This window comes from Macrobrachium nipponense, chromosome 5 (genome assembly GCF_015104395.2).
Source record: "Macrobrachium nipponense isolate FS-2020 chromosome 5, ASM1510439v2, whole genome shotgun sequence".
Lineage (NCBI taxonomy): Eukaryota > Metazoa > Arthropoda > Malacostraca > Decapoda > Palaemonidae > Macrobrachium > Macrobrachium nipponense.
This window is the reverse complement of record NC_061107.1, coordinates 124,015,290-124,036,024: the sequence shown is the minus strand read 5'-3', so window position 1 is coordinate 124,036,024 and position 20,735 is coordinate 124,015,290. Positions and strand designations below refer to the sequence as shown.

At 48.3% G+C, this 20,735-nt stretch overlaps 1 protein-coding gene across 6 annotated transcripts in view; it reads left to right on the top strand.

The window, feature by feature from the left end:
* LOC135215616 (mediator of RNA polymerase II transcription subunit 8-like) overlaps window positions 1-20,735 on the top strand; it is a 53,199-nt gene that overhangs the window by 11,586 nt on the left and 20,878 nt on the right. For all 6 annotated transcript variants that reach the window (XM_064250518.1, XM_064250522.1, XM_064250519.1 and 3 more), the window contains exons 2-4: window positions 2,116-2,211; window positions 2,397-2,555; window positions 2,973-3,218. In XM_064250518.1, coding sequence (XP_064106588.1) covers window positions 2,203-2,211; window positions 2,397-2,555; window positions 2,973-3,218 — 414 coding nt within the window. In that variant the 5' untranslated portion in view covers window positions 2,116-2,202. The remainder of the gene's footprint in view (window positions 1-2,115; window positions 2,212-2,396; window positions 2,556-2,972; window positions 3,219-20,735) is intronic.

The window sequence follows — 20,735 nt, the reverse complement described above, 5'->3', positions numbered from 1 at the left end:
TTTTCATTACTGAAAGACTCTGCTTTCATTGCAAACTCTGACTTTCTCGCCGAGCAGCAACGAAATAGCGGATTAGCTTTTTTAGTCTCAGTAAAACAACAGGGATTAAAGCCATCTTCACTGGTTGGTGTCATCGACGGGACTTTTTCTATGATCAGGATCATGAGAGTTTACTTCTCTTGATTCAGCTGTGAAGAAGTACGTCCACATTCACCTTAGTCATTCACTAGTAATATAGTGTTGTTTCTCCTTGGTTGAGATTCAGCTACTGATGAGAAACTTCTGTCTTGTCATCACAGGGACTTCGGTCTCTTGAAGGCAATTTACTATCATCGAATGTGCGCATGCCTCGCGAGAAACATCATCTTGTCTCTCAACATCGTTGCTGAACGAGATAGATGATTTGTATGGTTATTCTCAGCATAACCCTTCAAAAGGCAGGTGTCATGTTGTGACTACGTGACTACGTCTTAGATGCGTGACACTGTAGTCAGTCGGCATCTGTTGATGAGTCTGAGTTCTTCATGATCTGCGCTGTGGACTTTGTATTGGTTGATCCAGATCAGTCATTATTTTGTCCTATTGGTGTGTTGCTGTACCCATGAAGGATCGACACCCATCATTAAGTGTCTGTGTCTTTATCTGCTGCAGACTGCCATTGCAGAAGTGTCCGATGACACGTCTTTCTCCGAGTCTTACAAGATCGTGAGAGACATCTCTGCAGTTGGATAGTCCAGTCGATGGGTACATTTCATCACTTTGAAGAACATGTCGAACCAGAAGATAGATGAGGTCTCATTGCAACCATATTTATATCTTTCTTCCTTCAGGTCTGCCCACAGGTCCTTGAAACCTCCTTTCCTTGGACCGGTGGTGGATGCTTGCAGGTTGTATTTGCTTACCTGGCTCCTTCAAGAGGACAAGTTGTATCTCACCTATGATGTGCAGTTCTAGAGGTAAGAAGGATGCTAGAGTGACTGGCCTTTCCACCTCCCCCACCTTGTCCTTCTACTCCTCTTCCTTCAGGTTGATGATAGGACTCAAACTGACACTGGCTGGTTGGGCGATTGAAGCGGTAAGCTTACACATCGAGCTTACTTTCTATTTTTCTTATCAGAATCATAGAAGCAATCCTGCTCTGTCCTCTAGCAAGGGGAGGAAGGAGACTGATCATAATGCAAACCCTTCCCAGAACTTTGCATTAATGTCTCCGACTCTAAAATATTCTTCCCAGCCCTTTTTCGGTTGAGTTACGATTCCTCACTCATTTCGAAAAGGCCCAGAAGTCTGACTTTTGATCATGCAGCTCCTATACTCCGATCAAGTTGTCAGAGGCAGGGCACTCCTTGCTCTTATGACTAGGAGGAATAGCCCACTGCTCTTGAGTTCTGTGTATCCTCCGATTTTGTCCCGCTAATTAAGGAACCCATGCATATTTCTGGTGACAGATTAGACTTCATATTCGCAGATGTTCCAGCTTTCGTCACTGTTATGATAATAAAACTGTTATTATAATAATAACAGTTTTATTATTTTTAGAATATAACTATTATTATAGTAAAAGTGAATTCATGCGTTCTCGTTTCTTTTCGTAAGCTGGTGCAAATTCGAGGATGGTGTTCAGAACTCCAGTCAGTTCTAAAGTCTCACTCACATTCCTCCCACCAGTCAGTGAGTCTTCCTTATGTAAAGGACTGAGTGTTAGTATATTGTGTAGGAACTAATCACAATTTTTGAAAGTAAATTGTATTTTTCCTAACTACGTATACAAACCTGAGATCTTTTGCATTTTTGCCCACCTCATGCCACCCCTCAATCTGAACCTGGGCCAAAAGGCAAAGTGGAGTGTTTACATCCGAATAGGTGGGCCTACCTGCCTACCAGACGGTAGTTACTGCTTAACCACCTTGTTCAAGAATTTAATAGCCATACTTCCAGCTACGCTGAAAGTAATTCTTTATGTAAAGGTCCTCAGGTTTGTATAGCTAGGAAAAATATAATTTACTTTCTAAAATTAAGATTTTGTGCTTGTAGGGTCTAGAAACTGTTTTATTTTGCACAATTTTACTTGTAATTTATATACCTTAAAATTAATTTTTAAAACTTGTTTTTCAGGCTTAGGCCACTTGAGAGAAGGGCTAATTGAGGAGGACTGTTGGTCATTTGACTGATACATTTCAAAATTGATTGTGCTGTATTGTCATGATGCAGGTACTGTAATTCAAAGTGAAAACAACTTTTTGTAGAAAAAGTGATGTATAATTTTTTTTACCTTATTGCTTATTATTCTGAAATTTGTTTTTTTACCTTATTACTTATCATTCCTGAATTAATCTAAGATGCTTATCATCAACTATAAGATTGTAAGTTAATTATTGTGATTCTTTCTTAATCAGAGAGAAGAAAGAACTCTTGATGTTGCCCTGGATGCCATCCTCCAGCGTGTTGTTGACATTAAAGGTTCACTGCAAGAGTTGCTTGCAAGAGTTGAGCATGAAGGGGAAGGTGGTGATTGGCCATCATATCTCAATAACTTTTCTGTTATATCGGCACAGGTATGGATTGATTTATTTCAAAATCAGTTTGTAACACAAATTAATAGGTTAGCCTGTGTGGAAACTTTTTATGTTATCATGACTTTCATGTAAAAGGAATGTTTTTATTTAGTCTTGGTCACACATCTATAATTTTATTTATATTGTAGAAATTGTTAGTTCTATATTCATAGAATTTTGTCATTTTCAGCCTTAGCTGACTTTAATGAACACGTGAATAGCAGTAACACACTTTTAATAGAACTGTACCAACAATATGTCACCACTTTGTGTATTCCTGTAATAAAGCTAAGGAAAAAATATGTTACTGGGTTTGCAAACTAGAGTTGTTTTATGCACTGGAATAAAGTTAAGTGTTTTATTTTATCCCATTTATTAGTTTGAATAACATTTTTTTGTTATTTATTGTCCTTGCAGATTTACACACTATTGAAATTACTTAAAAATGATAAGACACCAGCGCTACGTAATTTTTTAACACTACCCTTGCAACTTAATGCTGACACTGATGAAAAGTTGCTTATGGCCACAGAAGGTAGAGTTCCATCCTTCAGTCATGATTTTGTTCCTAATTTATTAAGGACAAAACCTGAGCCAGAGGTGGAACAAAAGCAGTTGACATTAGAGACTAAAATGCAGCAGATAAACTCTGATACTGCTACCGTAAGTTTTTAATTAGTATTTTGTTATTTGCATGATTGTTCTTCCTTTATTTGATATAGAATCTGATTGGAATGTGTTCAATTTGGTAATTCTTATCCAATTATCTTATCCAATTATCTGAAAAAACCAAGATGCTGTAGTACATGTTGTAATGTGAAATAACTATAGATAGTAATTTTTTAAATGAACCTTACCTCTAGTATGATAGTGGAATCTCCTGAGCCAGCACGAAGGGGTGAGTGTGTGAAACAACATGAACAATGCACTAATTAACAAGATTGCTAATTTTATACTGTCTGTATGCCAATGGGTGAACTGGTGATTGAGTGTATTGTTTTCAGTTTTTATACATTCAACTTCCCTGCCAGATATATACTTAGCTATAGACTCCGTCGTCCCCGACAGAAATTCAAATTTCGCGGCACACGCTACCGGTAGGTCAGGTGATCTACCGCCCTTCCCTGCCCTGGGTGGCAGGACTAGGAACTATTCCCGTTTTCTAATCAGAATTCTTCTGTCGCCTGGGGACCCGTCAACATTGTTGTTGGTTCCTCTCGATTGGATTTTCTTTTTTTACCGGCAATTGATCTTCTTGACCGACTTTTGGTGACGTATCTGGATTGTTGGATTGGCAAATACGCTTTGTTGGACCTGTTTTTTGTGGACTTGATTTGGATTTTTCTTAAAAAATGTCTGACGCTGGAATGGTTTGTGAGACGTTGTGTGAATGTAGGCTGTAAGGTGAGGTTGCCGAAAGCTTCGGTAGACCCTCAACACCGTAGCAAGGGTTGCAGGGGAGTATGAATGTTCTTTCACTAATACTTGCAAGGAATGTGAGAATTTGAGTGAGAGTGAGTGGAAGAATCTAACTAATTATTTAAAAAAGTTAGAAAGAGAAAGAGTGAGGAAAGCTTCTTCTAGAAGTTTAAGTAGTTCTAGATCGAATGAACTAATTCCTAGTTTGGGATCTTCCCCAATGGTAAGAATTGCTACTTCTCCTTCCTTTTCAGCCTCTTCACCTATTGCAGATCCTGTAGATTCAGCGAAAGAACTTGCGGATCTAAAAGCAGCCTTCAAGATAATGGAAAACAAAATGGCTGCCCTGCAAGGTAAGGCTAGTGATGTTACAGTGGACAGTGATGTGAGTGTCCCCAGTGTAGTGGAGGGCATCTGGTCGGCTCCACAACGCTCCCAGGTCTAGACCTCTTCCAAGCTCACATGCCCAGGGGAGAAGGAATGTCAAAAACCGAAAGGAGGTTGTGTAGAAATCCCCACCGATCAGGTGTCCCTTCGGCAGTTTCTGTGACACCTCAGACTGCCAGGGATCGCTATTGTAAAAGCGTCCTGCGTGATTGTTTTTCATCGTCGGGATCTTCGTCTCCTAGACGTGATTGGAGGGATATTCGGATCGCTCGCGACCACTGAAGAGGAGTTGGAAGGCTCCGACTATTGACTCGAGCCCGGAAACACTTCCCTTCCCTTGAGGAGTCTCCTTCAGAGGTTAAGAGGGCAAAAAGAGCCATTTTGTCACCTATAGTTAGAAGGAGTCAGGAGGTGGAGCCCATGGACTCCTCCCACCCTCCTCCTCTCTCCTCCCGAAGAGGATAAAGAAGAGGTTACTAAAAGGTTTCTGGTTTCCATGCAGGAACAGATATCGTCTTTGGTAGGAGTGCTTTCAAAGGAGCCTCCTCGAAGGAAAGACACTTCCCTTCCTATCAAAAGGTCCTCCAGACGTGTGGAGGTACCTGCCGCCAGGATCAATGCTCCTACTTGAGGTGAGGCTCCTAGCAAGAACGAGGAGTCAACCATACGTAAGGAGTTGTCTAAACGCAAGACTCTTATCAGTTGCGAGGAACCGATCAGGCGTCTGGCACCAGCCAGGAGTGAAGAGTCACCCAGGAGGCAGGAGCCAAGAGCCAGGAGCGAAGAGTCTCCCAGCAGGCTGGAGCCAAGAGCCAGGAGTGAGGAGTCACCCAGGCAAAGGATGCAGGAGCCCAGGAGGCAAAGAGGCCCAGGAAGTCAGGAGTTCAGGGATTCAAGGAGGCAAGGACGGCAGGATGTCAGGAGTCCAGGAGGCAGGAATCAGGAGTAGGAGGCAGGAGTCAGGAGTCAGGAGGCAGGAGTCAGGAGTCAGGAGGCTGGAGGCAGGAGGCAGGAGGTCAGGAGTCAGGAGCCAGGAGTCAGGAGTCAGGAGTCAGGAGTCAGGAGTCAGGAGTCAAGAGCCAGGAGGCAGGAGTCGGAGTTCTTCCATGAGGCAAGATCCGAATAGACTCGTATCTGGAATCGATGACTCTTCTCCAAACAGAAGCTCCTCTCTTCAGATGTAGGAGGTCTTGGAAAGATCTTCCTCCAAGCGAGAGCTTTCTCCTTCTTCGGATCGGGGTTTGGATGAGTTGTCTGACGACGAGCTTCCTACAAATGAGGGACTCTCAAACTACAAAACTTTAGCCTCCTTGTTACATGTCCAAGAAGTTTGGAGGACTCTCTTAGTTCCAGCCACTTCCTCCTTCTCCTCGTTCTCTCTTTCGAGTACGACTACTGTGAAATCCTCGGCCTTCCTGAAAATGAAACCTGCGATTTCAATGAAAAAGGCCCTCCAATCTTTGGATTCTTGGATGGGCACTAAGAAAGAGTTGGGAAAAACAGTATTCTGCATGCCTCCTTCCAAACTCCATGGAAAGAGAGGTATTTGGTACGGGACAGGAGAGACTATGGGTCTTTCTCTTCCTGCATCGGCAGACGCGGACTTTGCGAATCTAGTGGATGCCTCTAGACGACACTCTTTAGTCTCGGTCAGATTCTACGTGGAGCATTTCAGAATTGAACCACTTTCTTAAGGGACTTTTCATCACTTAGAAGTGTTCAATTTTCTGGATGGTCTCTCGGATTTCTGGCTAATAAGTCTAAGGACCCGGAATTTCTTAAAAACCCAGAAATTCTCCATAGCGTCCTGTCTTGCATGGACAAGGCGGTACAAGACGGTTCGGGAGAAGTTGCTTCCCTATTTGGTGCTGGTCTTCTAAAGAAGAGATCAGTTTATGGATCCCTTTTATCCAAAGCTGTTTCTCCGAGCCAGAGGACAGCGTTATTGTTCGCCCCTCTGTCAGATCATCTGTTTCCTTCTCAGTTAGTGAAAGATATATCTCGCTCGCTAACTGAGAAGGACGACACAAGACCTCCCTTGTCCAAACATCTAAGAAGAGTCGTTCCTGTAGTGTCGACCGAATAAAAAGGACTCTCGTCCTCCTCAGCAGCCCTTTCGTGGAGGTGCAACGGCTCGTCCCCCTTCCAGGCAAGCCCTTCGTGGATGGTGCTCTGGCAAGTTCCCCCTTCCAGGAAGAAGAGCTCTGATAAGAGAGGAAGGTCTTCCTTCAGACCATTCAAGAAAGGAAAGTGACTTGATGATCCTCCAAGCACCAGTAGGCGCCAGACTCCTGAACTTTGCAGGAGCCTGGGCAAAAAGGGGAGCCGACCCTTGGTCAGTTTCAGTCCTAAAGAAAGGATACGTAATCCCCTTCGAGGACAGTCCTCCCTAACATCTACTCCTCGGGAACTGTCAGCGAGGTACAGAGACCCTGTAATGAGAAATACTCTCCTTCAAATGGTAGAGCAAATGTGGGAAAAGGAGGCCATCGAAACTTGTGCAGGATCCACACTCCCCGGGATTTTACAATCGCCTATTTCTAGTACCAAAGGCATCGGGGGGGGTGGAGACCAGTACTGGACGTAAGCGCTCTGAACCGCTTTGTTCAGAAAAAGAAGTTCCGTATGGAAACGTCCGCCTCAGTAATGTCAGCACTTCGTCCAGGAGATTGGATGGTCTCTCTGGACTTGCAAGATGCATATTTCCACGTTCCCATTCACCACTTGTCAAAGAAATATCTTCGATTTATGATAGGAGGCAAGATTTTTCAGTTCAGGGAGGGCTCTGTGTTTCGGCCTGTCTACAGCTCCACAGGTCTTCACCAACCTGATGGCGAATGTAGCGAGATGGCCTTCACCTAGAGGGAATAAACCATCTCCCTCTACTTAGACGACTGGCTGATCAGGGCCAAGTCGGAGATTCAGTGCTTGGAGGACCTCCATTGATAACAAGAAAGATGATAGAATCGCTGGGATTACTCGTGAACCTCGAGAAGTCGCAACTGATCCCCAGCCAGAACTTGGTCTATCTGGGGATTCAGATGGATTCTCGGGGTTTTCGGGTATTTCCTTTGCGAGAGAGAATCACTCGAGGTTTGTCAAGAATCTTGAGCTTCTTAGAGAGAGAGAGCAGTTCAGCGAGGGATTATCTGAGCCTTTTAGGGACTCTGTCCTCGCTAGAAAAGTTCTTCTCTCTGGGGAGGCTTCACCTTCGCCCTCTTCAGTTTTTCCTGAAAGAGGTGTGGAGTTGGAAGACGGGACAACTCTCAGACACTTTCCCGATTCCACAAGAGATAGAAAATCACTTAAAGTGGTGGATCCTTCCTCTTCAGAAGAACGAAGGCGTGTCACTTGCCCTGCAGAACCCAAGCCAAGTGTTATTTTCCGACGCTTCGGAGTCGGGATGGGGAGCGACGCTAGGAGCAAGGGAGGTGTCAGGCACCTGGACAAAGGAACAGGTGTCCTGGCACATCAATTGCAAAGAGCTAGTAGCCATACACCTAGCCTTAAGATTCTTCGAGGAGATAGTCAGAGGCGGGGTGATTCAGATAAACTCGGACAACACCACGGCTCTGGCTTACGTACGCAAGCAAGGAGGGACGCATTAATTTTCCCTCTATCAGTTAACAAAAGACCTGTTAAACTGGACAGAGGAAAGAGGCATAACTCTCCTCACAAGATTTGTGCAAGGGATAAAAAATGTGAGAGCGGACAGACTAAGCAGGAGGAATCAGGTCCTTCCCACAGAGTGGACTCTACACACAGAAGTGTGCCGAAGTCTGTGGTCCCTGTGGGGGAGGCCTCACATAGACCTGTTTGCCACGTTCCTCTCCAAAAGAGTAGAGATCTTTTGCTTTCTAGTGGAAGATCCAAGAGCCTTTGCAATAGACGCGTTTCTCCTGGATTGGTCGGGCCTAGACGCCTACGCCTTTCCCCCGTTCAAGATCCTGGGGGAAGTACTCAGGAAATTCGTAGCTTCAAAGGGCACGAAGTTGACCCTAATAGCCCCATTTTGGCCAGCCCAAGAATGGTTCACGGAGGTACTGGAGTGGATAGTGGACTTCCCCAGATCTCTACCAAGCAGAGCAGATCTACTCAGACAACCCCACTTCGAGAGGTTTCATCACAACCTCCCCGGTCTCGCTCTGACTGCCTTTCGACTATCGAAAGACTTGTCAGAGCGAGGGGTTTTTCTCGCAAGGCTGCAGGCGCTATCGCTCGAGCCCGCAGATCTTCAACGAGAAGAGTATACCAATTGAAGTGGGAAGTCTTTAGGAGGTGGTGTAAGAGTAAGAAGCTGTCCTCCTCTAGTACCTCTATAGTTAACATTGCCGATTTCCTCCTTTTTCTGAGAGAGGAATCTCACCTTTCCGTGTCGACAATCAAAGGATACAGAAGCATGCTGTCTTCAGTATTCAGGAATCGAGGGCTAGAGATTGCAAGGAGAACAAGGATCTACATGATTTGATTCGGTCCTTTGAAACTTCAAAATCAGCATCTCCTAGAACACCTAGTTGGAATCTGACGTGGTCCTGAAATTCCTTACCTCAGATAAATTCGAGCCTCTACATCTGGCTTCCTTCCGCGATGTCACTAGGAAATGCTTATTCCTGTTGTCTCTCGCGACGGCCAAGAGGACGAGCGAATTGCACGCTCTGGACTCCACAGTGGGATTCAAAGGAGATGCGGCTATCTGTTCGTTCCAGACATTGTTTCTGGTGAAAAACGAGAACCCATCTAAACCTTGGCCCAGAAGCTTTGAGGTAAAAGGCCTATCTAACCTCGTAGGCAGAGAGACAGAGAGGTCTCTCTGTCCAGTTAGAGCTCTTAAATTTTATTTGGAGAGAAAGAATCAGATGGGAGGATGTCAACAAGGTCTTTGGTGTGCTGTGAAGAACCCCAAAAGACTCATGTCTAAAAACGCCTTGGCCTTCTTTGTGAGAAGCGTGATTACTGATGCACACAAGAACTGCTCGGATGAATCCTTCAGTCTTCTAAAGGTTAAGACTCATGAGGTGAGGGCAGTAGCAACGTCCCTGGCGTTTCAAAAGAATATGTCTCTCAGGAATATCATTGAGACTACATATTGGAGGTGCAATTCAGTGTTTGCGTCTCATTACCTGAAGGATGTGAAAGTGACTTATGAGAAGTGCTTCTCTCTAGGTCCATTTGTATCAGCAGATACAGTTCTGGGTCTTGGAACAAAGACTGATCCTTAAAAATATTTTTATCTTTAATGTACATAAACCCTCTTGTCAGATATGTGCTTGGTTTTCTATTAGCAAGCGTACTGATGTCGCACGGGCGGCTGGTGTCATTGCTAGTAGGGGATCAAGGGTATGTATGGCTAGTAGGGGGTTACAAAATTTTTTTTTAATATTTTGTTATAAATGAACGTGTATTTATGTTTCGAGTTTTTGGTTGTTTGTAAGGAGTTCGGGGATAACTCCTTGCAATCTTAGAACTAACATGGATGTTAGGATCAGGTGATCGGGATCAGTGTTGTGCTCCTTGAACAAGGTGTATTGTCATGTTAGTGGAATAGCACCCAATGACAAAGGCCTTTAGGCTCTGCCGAGTAAGTGGATAAGACCCCATTGGCAGACCCACAAGAACTCTTAGCCATAGATCAATATCTCGCTGAGGCTCTTGAGGCGAAGCAGACTCCTAGGCAGTAGCCGCGAAGTCTTCAGCCTAATAAGGTAGGAACCAAGGTTTATTAATACCTACAACATATGTTGTTTACCTGTCTATTTCAGTAGTTAGCTGTCTCTTACCCACCACCAATGGGTGCTAATCAGCTAAGTATATATCTGGCAGGGAAGTTGAATGTATAAAAATGATATTGTCATGATACAATAAAGTTTTATACATACTTACCTGACAGATATATACTTAGCTATAGACTCCGTCGTCCCCGACAGAAATTCAAATTTCGCGGCACACGCTACCGGTAGGTCAGGTGATCTACCGCCCTGCCCTGGGTGGCAGGACTAGGAACCATTCCCGTTTTCTAATCAGAATTCTTCTCTTCCACCTATCTCCTGCGGGGAGGCTGGGTGGGCCATTAATCGTATATATCTGTCAGGTAAGTATGTATAAAACTTTATTGTATCATGACAATATCATTTTTCACCTGTCACCAGTGAGTGAGTGGATTGTTTTCTGGCTCTGATTTGGATTTCTTTAGATATGTTATTTGTTTTCAGTATCTTCAAAGGAAGGCAGTAATAAGTCTTGCACAATTTTGTATTACCCAGCTTAATTCTTTAGTGCTTGACAGACATTAACACCAGTGATAAAGATAATGCTGTAATAGATCAAGGTGAACATTATCAAGACTGACCAGTGGAAGTTTTGTTGCCTTATTTGAAATTAAAATCAGAGAAAACAGAAAGGCAGATAAAATAGAAAACAGATAAATGAATACTAAAAAGTCTGGTTCAGGGAAACAGGGTATGTTTGGAAATGGTAATGGTCTGTGCCCATTGTTCCATCCTCTTGCTGGCCTGTCATATGTTCATGAAAGGTGTGTGGTAAAGTAGGTGATGTGGTATGAGTAAAGTGATCTTGCTCCCATTCTTCTCTTTGTTCGGGGTCTTAGGTACTCTCTTGATGTTCATACACTTAGTTATCTATATCTGAGATCCCTGTCTTGTTCATCTGTGGCATTCAACCTTGTCTTGGTGTGTTGCCTTCAGCAGGCACCTCTCTGGTTTCTCAGAGGTGTTCTTTATTTATCCTGTAGGGATATTTTACAATCAGAAAATGAGAAAGTTTGGTTTTGGGCATTGATACGGATAGGTATTCTGATACTATTATGAATGATAATTGGGCTTATATTTATCATTTCATGTGAAATTATTTGTAAACATACGTACTGATTATTCACTGTGAATTAGTCATGAGAGTAATTTATCCAATGTTAGTACGTATTTTATCTTTGTTCCGACACGGCATACAAACCTTCGGTCCTTTTACAATAGGAAGGTACTAGCGGCAGCTGGATAGGTCGTAAGCTTTCGAACAAGGGGTTCAGTAGTTAACTGCTTGTCCGACAGGCGCGCGCGCGCGACTGGGAGGTAAACAAACCACTTTTGCTTTCGGCCTCACAGCGAGTGGACGTGTGTGTTCGACGCTCTCTGCCCGCTTCTCGTCGTTTGCTTTCCCTTGAGTATATGGTTGTGTTTGTGTTGAGTAATCATTGTAAGTACAATCATTTCCTCTCTTTTTCATTAATTGTGAGTAATCTGATCAATTATGGAGTCTCCATTCCCGCTACCCTCCGGAGATTGTGCCCGGGTACCGAAGGGCGTAAATGCGGTAAGTTCCGCTCCTTTCCAGAAATTGATCCCCATATTTTGTGCGCTCGGTGTCGGGGCCGCGAATGTACCCGAGCTGAGCCCTGCGAAGTTTGTATGTCTTGGTCGGAGGCGCAGTGGGGCTTGTACGAAGGTAGGAAGAAGCGAAGGCCTGCAAAGGAGTCGTCGGAAAGCTCTCCCACGACTCCTTTGGTTACGGACACTTCGTCTTCTTTCCTGCCGCCCGCTCAGCTCCCACGTTTGGCGCCTTCCCCTTCGGGGGGGGTTTCTAGGTCCTTCTCCTCACCCGATCTGTCGAGTGTGGAGGAGGGCGCGAGATACCCCGACGTTGAGTTGTATTCTGGGTCCTCTATCCGTTCGTCTACATCGCACGGATGGGTAGAGGATCCTGCTAATCACCCGACCTTTGCTTCCTCAGGTGCTGTTGCCGCGAAGGACGACCTCGGACAGGTGTGGGCATCGTTGGGTCTGCAGGGCGTGCCGAGTGTCCAGGGGCTGCTCTACCATCTCGCTGGCTCTGTGGCGGTCACGCATGCTACGGTGACGACCACTACCACGACCCTGTCAACTCCTGGCTATGCTTCACCTCCTCACCTGGTGTACACCCCGCACGCGGTCTCTGTTACACCAACTACATCGGTGCAATCGGTGCAGAGGCCAGTCGCCGTACCACGGGGGAGTGTGATGCCGCCGCCTGGGTTTGCCGTGCTGCCTCGACCGGACTTCGTGTGCCCGAAGAGCTCGCCCCTGGACCTCCCGCCAGTACCTAGGATGTCTGTGCCTCTGGTCCGTCCACCTGGTCTGCCTGTACAGCCTGCCGTACCTGCCCAGCCGCTGTTTACGGACGTGATGTTGCCGACCACTGCTGCCGTTCCTGTATCTGTTCCTGCCGTCTCCACTGCTGTTCCTGTGATGCCTGCACCTGCTGACGTTGTTCCTGTTCGTGGCGCCGCTGCTCCCGATGCCGATCTGTTCGGACAGGTGTGTCCGGGCCCTGTTGCTTCGGCAACAGCAGCCCCGGCTCCGCCCTGGATGACAGATCTGACATCGGTCCTGAGGAAGCTGACGAAGAAGAGGAAGAGGAGGAAGGTGTCGTCGTCGTCTTCATCGTCTTCTTCGTCGTCGTCTGCCGCCTCTTCCCCTTCTTCTTCTAAGGCTCCACAGCCTAAGAAGAAGAAGGTCGCCTCCTCCCCCCCTAAGAAGTCTCCTTCAGGAACTTCTAAGGGCCCGTCTCGCTCCGGTGAGACGGGGGGTTCTTCCGCTGGTCACCCTGCTCCTTCGGGGGCAGGACCCGTCTCTTCTTCCGCAAGGAAGAAGACTACGGGGACCAGAGGAGTGCCGGCTAACACCGGCACTTCCTCGCCTGCTGTTAGTGGTTCGACCACGGCAGCAGGATCCGTCTCGGCCTCTCGTTCGCGAGAGGTACCGAGTGTACGGTCGCCCACCAGCGACCGTGCAGCTAGGAACCAGACCTCTGAGCCAGCTCAGCGTCAGGTTCACGGCACGGAGCGGAAGACTGGTGACAGCCGCTCACGCGACTCTCACCAGACCAGCTCTCGCTCTCGCGGCGATCAGCTGGCTACCTGGGCTGACGTGACGGTGAGGTACGACCCGGCCACGGGCTGAGGCTGGGAAGAGGTCCCCCCGTTCGCCGGCACCAGCCACGGCTGGTACCAGCCACGGCTGGTACCAGCGACGTGACGCGCCGTGAGGATACGCACCGGTCTCACCGTGACAGTGGAGCTCGCCGGTCGCCTGACCGTCACTCTCACAGAGAGCGATCGGGTACGGCGACCAGCACCAGCTCTTCTGACACACGAGACCGGGGCCGCTGTGCTCAGTCCAGCCGTTCTCCACAGCGAGACGGCTCGACCAGGCCTGCAGCTCGATCGCCACCGCGGGTTGACGATCGCCTGCAGTCCTCCAAGCCCACTGGTTCTGCCAGCGAGCGAGGAGGGAGCGTCAGGTCTGCCTCTCCCATACCTTCAACCTCCTCGGGTTACACCGGGAGGAGCGAGGTATTGAGGAGTGATCGTGAGGGGTGCGCCCCTCAGGATCCCACCACGACGTCCTACGTACCAGGCACGGTTCTCGGACCGGCCAGGTCGTATACACAAGTGGCTGGAGGAGACCGAGAGGGGTCTGTCGCTGTTCCCCCCCTCGAGGGGGGAGGATCTCGGGAGCTGCTCCTGTTCGAGGGACTGGATGGTCCTACTCCACAGGATGCAGTCACTCCTGAGATTCAGAGGAACTTTGCCGAGGTAATTGCGCTGATTCGTCAGCACAACGACCACGGGGAAGGATCGCCGCTCCCACCATCCGAGCCCACGTCCCGGCTCGAGTCGTTCTGGGGCCCGAAGAGGGAACCCAGACCGACGGTGGGTTTGCTGCTTTCTGAGCTTGCCGACTCAGTGCTGGACCAGGTAGAATCTCTTGTCTCCGGGCAAGACGGTTCTCTCAAGTCTGGCAGGTCGAGCAAGCTGCTTCCACCTCTTCTGCTGCGACAGCGGCGTTTTTACGTGCCATCTGAGGACCCGATGCCGCCCAAACAGGTGAACCCGGAGTTAGCCAGGCTAACGCCGGGTGAGTCTCTGCAGCAGCTCCTGTCCGAGAACCTATGGTTCTCGCAGCAAGAGGCACTCGGCCTGGAATCCACTGCCATGGCAGCTTTTTCCAGGCCGTCTCCTGGATAGATCTGTGGTCCCTCACAGTATCTAAGGTCGCAGCCAACTCCGGGGGAATTTCTCCCGAAGATGACTCGGCCTTTAGGAGACTTTGCCAGTCTGGGGGAAGAGCCATCTCCTTCCTTGCCCACCAGACGGTAAACCTGTGGGCCAACCTGGTTCTCCGACGTAGGGACGCTGTCCTTACTCGAGTTTCCAGGGCGGCTGGGCGTGAAGCGGCATTGGGACTCCGCAACGGACCTTTACGGAGTTCCACGTCTCTCTTCCCAGGAGAGATGGTGGACGCTGCGGTGGACAGATGGCGCACTGACGACAGTGACCGTCTGGTTCACCAGGCAGTTTCGAAGGCTTCTGGGCAGCCTCGAACTGCGGCCAAGCCAAAGAGCTCGGCTAGCGCTTCCACGGTGGCTAAGACGGTAGTCGCGTCGAAGCCCCGTGGAAAGACTCTGTCTTCTTCGACTTCTGCAAAGGGGAGCCGTAACCAGCCCTCCTCCCAGCCCTCCTTCTCCCGAGGAGGCTCTGGGAAGAAGTCGAAGAAAGGGGGGAAACGCTAGGGACGTTGTTCCCCCTCACCTGCTGCCGGAAGTGGGGGGGTGCCTGGCCAGCCATTGGGCAACTTGGCAGCGCTACGGCGCCGAGACCTGGATTGTAAGATTGTTCCTTCGGGAGGGATATCTATTACCCTTCGAATCTCGGCCACCCCTCACCTCCAACCCGGTCCAACAGCAGTTGTACGTTCCAGGGTCATCGAAGGACGTAGCATTGAGACAGGAGATCAAGACCATGCTGAGCAAGAGAGCTGTAGAAATCGTCACGGATCAGTCACCGGGCTTTTACAGTCGACTCTTCCTGGTGGAAAAGTCTACGGGAGGCTGGCGCCCGGTGATAGATCTCTCTCCCCTGAATCGGTTTGTTCGCCAGACCCGGTTCACGATGGAGATGGCACGTTCCGTGCTCGACTCCATCAGGGAGAACGATTTCATGCTTTCAGTGGACTTGAAGGATGCGTATTTCCAAATACCCATTCATCAGTCCTCCAGAAAGTACCTCCGCTTCATCCTCGACGGGACGTGTACCAATTCAGGGCACTTTGTTTCGGTCTGTCCAACCACAGTGGGTTCACGCGAGTGTTCACTCTGGTGTCTGCTTGGGCCCATTCGCACGGGATACGTCTGATGAGGTATCTCGACAATTGGTTAGTCCTGGCGAGCTCCCGCTCGCAGTTGCTACAGGACAGGGATTGGCTACTCGAGTTCTGTCGCGATCTGGGGATCGTTGTGAACTTCGAGAAGTCCGATCTCGAGCCCAAGCAGAGGATGAAGTACCTGGGTATGCTGATCGACACGGTAGCAGGGCGAGTCTTCCCCGCAGACTCGCGGATCAGCAGATTCAGGGAGGCAGCCAACCAGTTTCTGTCTCGGCAGGAACAGGTAGCTCAGCGATGGCAAGTCGTGATCGGACACCTGTCGTCACTCGAGAAGTTAGTCCCCTCACGGGCGTCTTCACCTGCGGTCTCTTCAGTGGAGACTAAAGGAGAGTTGGTCGCAGGCGACGGATCCCCCAAGCTTTCCAGTGTCACTGACACCGGAGGTGAGGCAGGACCTAGCCTGGTGGCTGGACGACAGGAACCTCTTAAGAGGAGTGCCATCTGCGCACTCCCCCCCCGGACATGCAAGCTGTTCTCAGACGCATCGACCCGAGGGATGGGGCGCACACCTGGAGGAGTTGCTGACTTCAGGAGCGTGGGACGAGAACGACAAGCACCTTCACATCAATGTACTGGAACTCAAGGCAGCGTTTCTCGCTCTCCAAGAGTTCCAGGACCGCTTGATGGGACACTCAGTGGTGTTGATGTGCGACAACACCACGGTAGTGGCCTACATCAACGAACAGGGGGGCCTAGTGTCTCTCCCGTTGTACCAGTTGACTCGGCAGGTGCACGAGTGGGCCGAGGCACACTCAATAGAGCTGTCGGCACGCTACATTCCAGGGAAGAGGAATGTAGTAGCAGACACGCTCAGCCGTCGGGATCAGGTGATAGGGACCGAGTGGTCTCTACACCAGGACGTGGCGGAAAGGCTCTTCGACCTGTGGGGGCGACCAGTCGTGGATCTGTTCGCCACCCGGCACAACAGAAAGCTTCAGGTTTTCTTCTCAGCCGTGCTGGACCCATGGGCAGCTGCAGAGGACGCTCTTCAACACCCGTGGGACAACCTCTTCGCCTATGCCTTTCCCCCGTTCAGCCTGATTCGCAAGGTGATCAGTCGAGCACTGGTCACCCCGAATCTCAGGATGATCCTGGTGGCTCCCAAATGGCCTGTGGCCATTTGGGAGCCACAGGCCATTTTGGTATCCGGACCTGCTGGCTCTTCTCGCAGGAGAACCGAGAGAGATTCCCCCTTGGCACAACCTTCTCGCCCAGCCACACGTCGAGCGGTACCACCAAGCAGTCCAGTCCCTACGACTTCACGGCTGGCTGTTATCCACCATCTCTTGTGAACGAGAGGCTTTTCTCGTAGCGCAGCAACAGAGATGGCTGGAAACGTCCGTCAGTCCTCTGCAGCTGTGTACCAGGGGAAGTGGGCCGTCTTCTGTGGTTGGTGTCGTAGACGGGGTCTATCTCCTCTCAGAGCCACTCTTCAGCAGGTAGCGGATTTCCTTGTGTTTCTTCGCCGAGAGAAGCTCCTCTCAGTCCCCACAGTCAAAGGATACAGAGCCGCCCTGGCTCTCGTCCTGAAACTGAGGGGATTGGACATCTCGAACTCGTTCGAGATCTCCTTGCTTATGAGGAGCTTCGAAAGGTCTTGCCCACCCAGGGAACTCAGGCCCCTGCGTGGGATGTGACTCTCGTCCTTAGGAGTTTGACTCGAACACCCTTCGAGCCACTCCGAGAGTCGTCAGATAGGGATCTGACCCTCAAGACCCTCTTCTTGCTGGCCCTGGCATCGGCGAAGAGAGTAGGGGAACTTCATGGTCTTTCCTATGATGTACGACACTCCAGGGGATGGGGATCTGTGACGCTCGATTTCGTCCCGAACTTCGTTGCGAAGACTCAGAAACTGTCGGTCCCTGACGACAGGTTCGAGTCTTTCACGATTCCCTCCCTAATGGACTTCACCGATAATGATGCGGATGAGATGCTGCTTTGTCCTGTGAGGGCGCTACGGCGCTATCTGAAGAAAACTCGACACCTCAGGCCTGAGTGTCGACGCCTCTTCGTTAGCACCGGGGTAACCAAGAAAGAAGTATCCAAGAACACACTTTCATTCTGGCTGCGTGAGGTCATCAGGAGGGCGTATGAGGCTGATGGTAGTGACGACATCCGTACGTCCCGTCCGAGAGCTCACGAAGTCAGAAGTATTGGCCCCTCGTTGGCGTTTCGTAAGAACTTCTCCGTGGCGCAGGTCCTGAAGGCAGGTGTCTGGTCTAACCAGACTACCTTCACCTCCTTCTACCTTCGGGATATTGCCCACAGGTCCTTGGATACCTTTTCCTTGGGACCCGTGGTGGCTGCTCAACAAGTTGTGTAGCTAACCCAGACCCTCGCAGGCTGAAACAGCATCGAGTCCTGGTGTGACTGTGTGGATGGATGTGTGTGAGTGAGTGAGTGACTGGCTCCCTCTTCCCATCTTTTCCTCCTCCTCTACCTGTGGGCAGAGGGCCACGGTCGTCACTACGCTGGATGAGGACGAGATGCAGGTGAGCTATATGACAGAGCCCCATCCTATCCCTTTCACTAGGGATAGGAGCAGAATATCCACCACTTCCTTACCTACAATAGGGGGGAAGTGGATGCCTACAAGAGTCAAACCCATGACTTTATATTTGCTCCTGTACAGGAACAAGTTCTTACATTGCTGGTACGAAGAGATACGCTTGCCTCTCTCTTAGTACTCGGTCCAGAGGTCTGACCATTGATCCTGCGGTGCACACCCCGATCAATCGGACAGAGGCTTGGATCCCATCCCTCGCTTTTTTTTACGACCAGGGAGGCATTCCAAGGTTGGGCGAACACCAGTCTGTTCACAAAAGACTCAGATTCCTCCCACCAAGAAGTGAGTCTTCCTATTGTAAAAGGACCGAAGGTTTGTATGCCGTGTCGGAACAAATGACAATTTGTCCAAAATTGCATTTTTCCTAACTATACAAACCTGAGGTCCTTTTACACATAGTCCCACCTCATGCCACCCCTCACTCTGCAGTTTTTGCTTGGGCCAAAGCAAAAGTGATTTGTTTACCTCCCAGTCGCGCGCGCGCGCCTGTCGGACAAGCAGTTAACTACCGAACCCCTTGTTCGAAAGCTTACGACCTATCCAGCTGCCGCTAGTACCTTCCTATTGTAAAAGGACCTCAGGTTTGTATAGTTAGGAAAAATGCAATTTTGGACAAATTGTCATTTTATAACACATGCTCCATCTTGACTGACTGAGAGCTTGTGCTCTTATTCTCATTCTTCAATGTCAAAGAATGGTTATCCTTTTTCTTCCAAAGAATGGTGTATCCTTTTTCCTCAGAGATCTTATTGTTAAAACTGGTGGTTCGGTTGCCCATGAAGGCCAGGTGCTGAGAGCACACAGTATTAGAGCAGTTGGTACATCGGTAGCTTTTATGAAGAACGTCTCTGTCGGCAAGGTGCTTGAGGTGGTGACTTGGCTTTCTAATTCTGTTTTTGCATCTTTTTATTTGAGGGATGCATCTCTAGTTCTAGGTGACCTCCATTCTTTGGGCCCGTCGATGACGGCATGACAGGTCGTCAGACAGGAGAATTAGGTAGTCTTCCTGTTTTACGTTTGGTTGCTACCCGTATCTTATTTTTGTTGTATTTGTATTCTTTGTTTTTTGCATTATAACTTTTGGGGCAATTTTTGGTTTAGTTATAATTTGAATTAGGCAGTTAGGTATTTACAGGTGTTGTTGATGACATAAGGACTGGCCGCTTTGATGACTTATGCTGCTTCCATTGTCAGTCTGACATTGGACCAGCCACTGGGTTGTCGGCACTGGCGACTATGCTTCTCCCAAAGTCGATGCTGACGTAGGACTAGCCACTGGTTCGCCTGTCCTGACGGCTCACGCTTCTTCCATTGTCTGTCTAGACAGGGAATTAGTCGATGGGTCGTCTGCTGTCATCTGATGACTTGTTCGCGAGATCAGGCAACATTTAGTAGCTCTGAGTTTCTTGTTGACGAAATTGGTTGCTCGTTACACCCTCCGATGATCACTTAACATGAAACCAATTTGGACTGTCAGGCACTCATCCTCCGGACTGAGTCGCCTTTTGCTCTGTGCTCCTTTCTCTTGGCACCAGAAAGCTCGAGTCAGGAGTTGCTCATGAAACGATACCGCTGCTGGCGATGTTGGGTTGCATTGATACACCCCCAATGTTCACTTAGATTTGAATAGCCCCAGGCAGTCCAGGCACTCATCCTTCAGGAAAGTCACCAATAACCTGCTCCTCTCTCTCTCTCCGCCAGATATTTGTGAGAGAGCAGGTGTTGCTGGTGGTTTTAGTGCTTGATGAAGTCATCAGGGTGCAGCCTTTCTGTCCTTGATGTTGTCCGACTTTCACCTGGTTGGTCACCTGACTTTTGTACAGGCAGACTGACTATGCACTTACAACTTGTCTTTACTACCGCAGTTTGGCGTCATTATGGTAGGAGACTTAGAGAGTTCTTAGTATCTTAGACTTTTGGTTGAGTTATTAACTCGGCATATGATTTATACATGTATTTCTTTGTTATTTTAATTTTTCTTTTTCTTTTTCCATTAATTGGATCAGGTTGGTTCCTCCTATTCTGACTGAAAGGGAAACTTTATTAATCGAAAGGGAAATTTTATTAAAATTCCCTTCTTTTCAATGTAGTTAATCGGGCTAGATGAATTATATTAAGGTATAATATGGAATTTTTATAATAAAATTAATATTATTACTTACCTGTATAATTTACTTTACATACTTGTGTAACACGCGATCTCACATATCATGTGACCCCCAAATTTTCACCCTAAAACAATGGTTTGATCATGTATCTCATGTAACATGCGAGTTCAATTTTTGAGACAAAATTACAATAGGCTTTTCCTTCTGTATATCTATCCCATTTTCTAGATAGGCTAACCCCTTTTCCTCCATGCTTTTCCTTCTGTATATCTATCCCATTTTCTAGATAGGCTAACCCCTTTTCCTCCATCTCTTTATCTATCCCATCTTCTTGTTAAGTTAAGAAGAGTAAAAGAGAAAGCTAAAAGTATCGTCAGTAATGTTATACTTAGTGTGTAAATGCATACAACCAGAAACAGCTGATTTGCTATGAACCGAATCTGATGACTACAGTGGTTTGCTTGCATTTCAGCCATCGTACGATAGT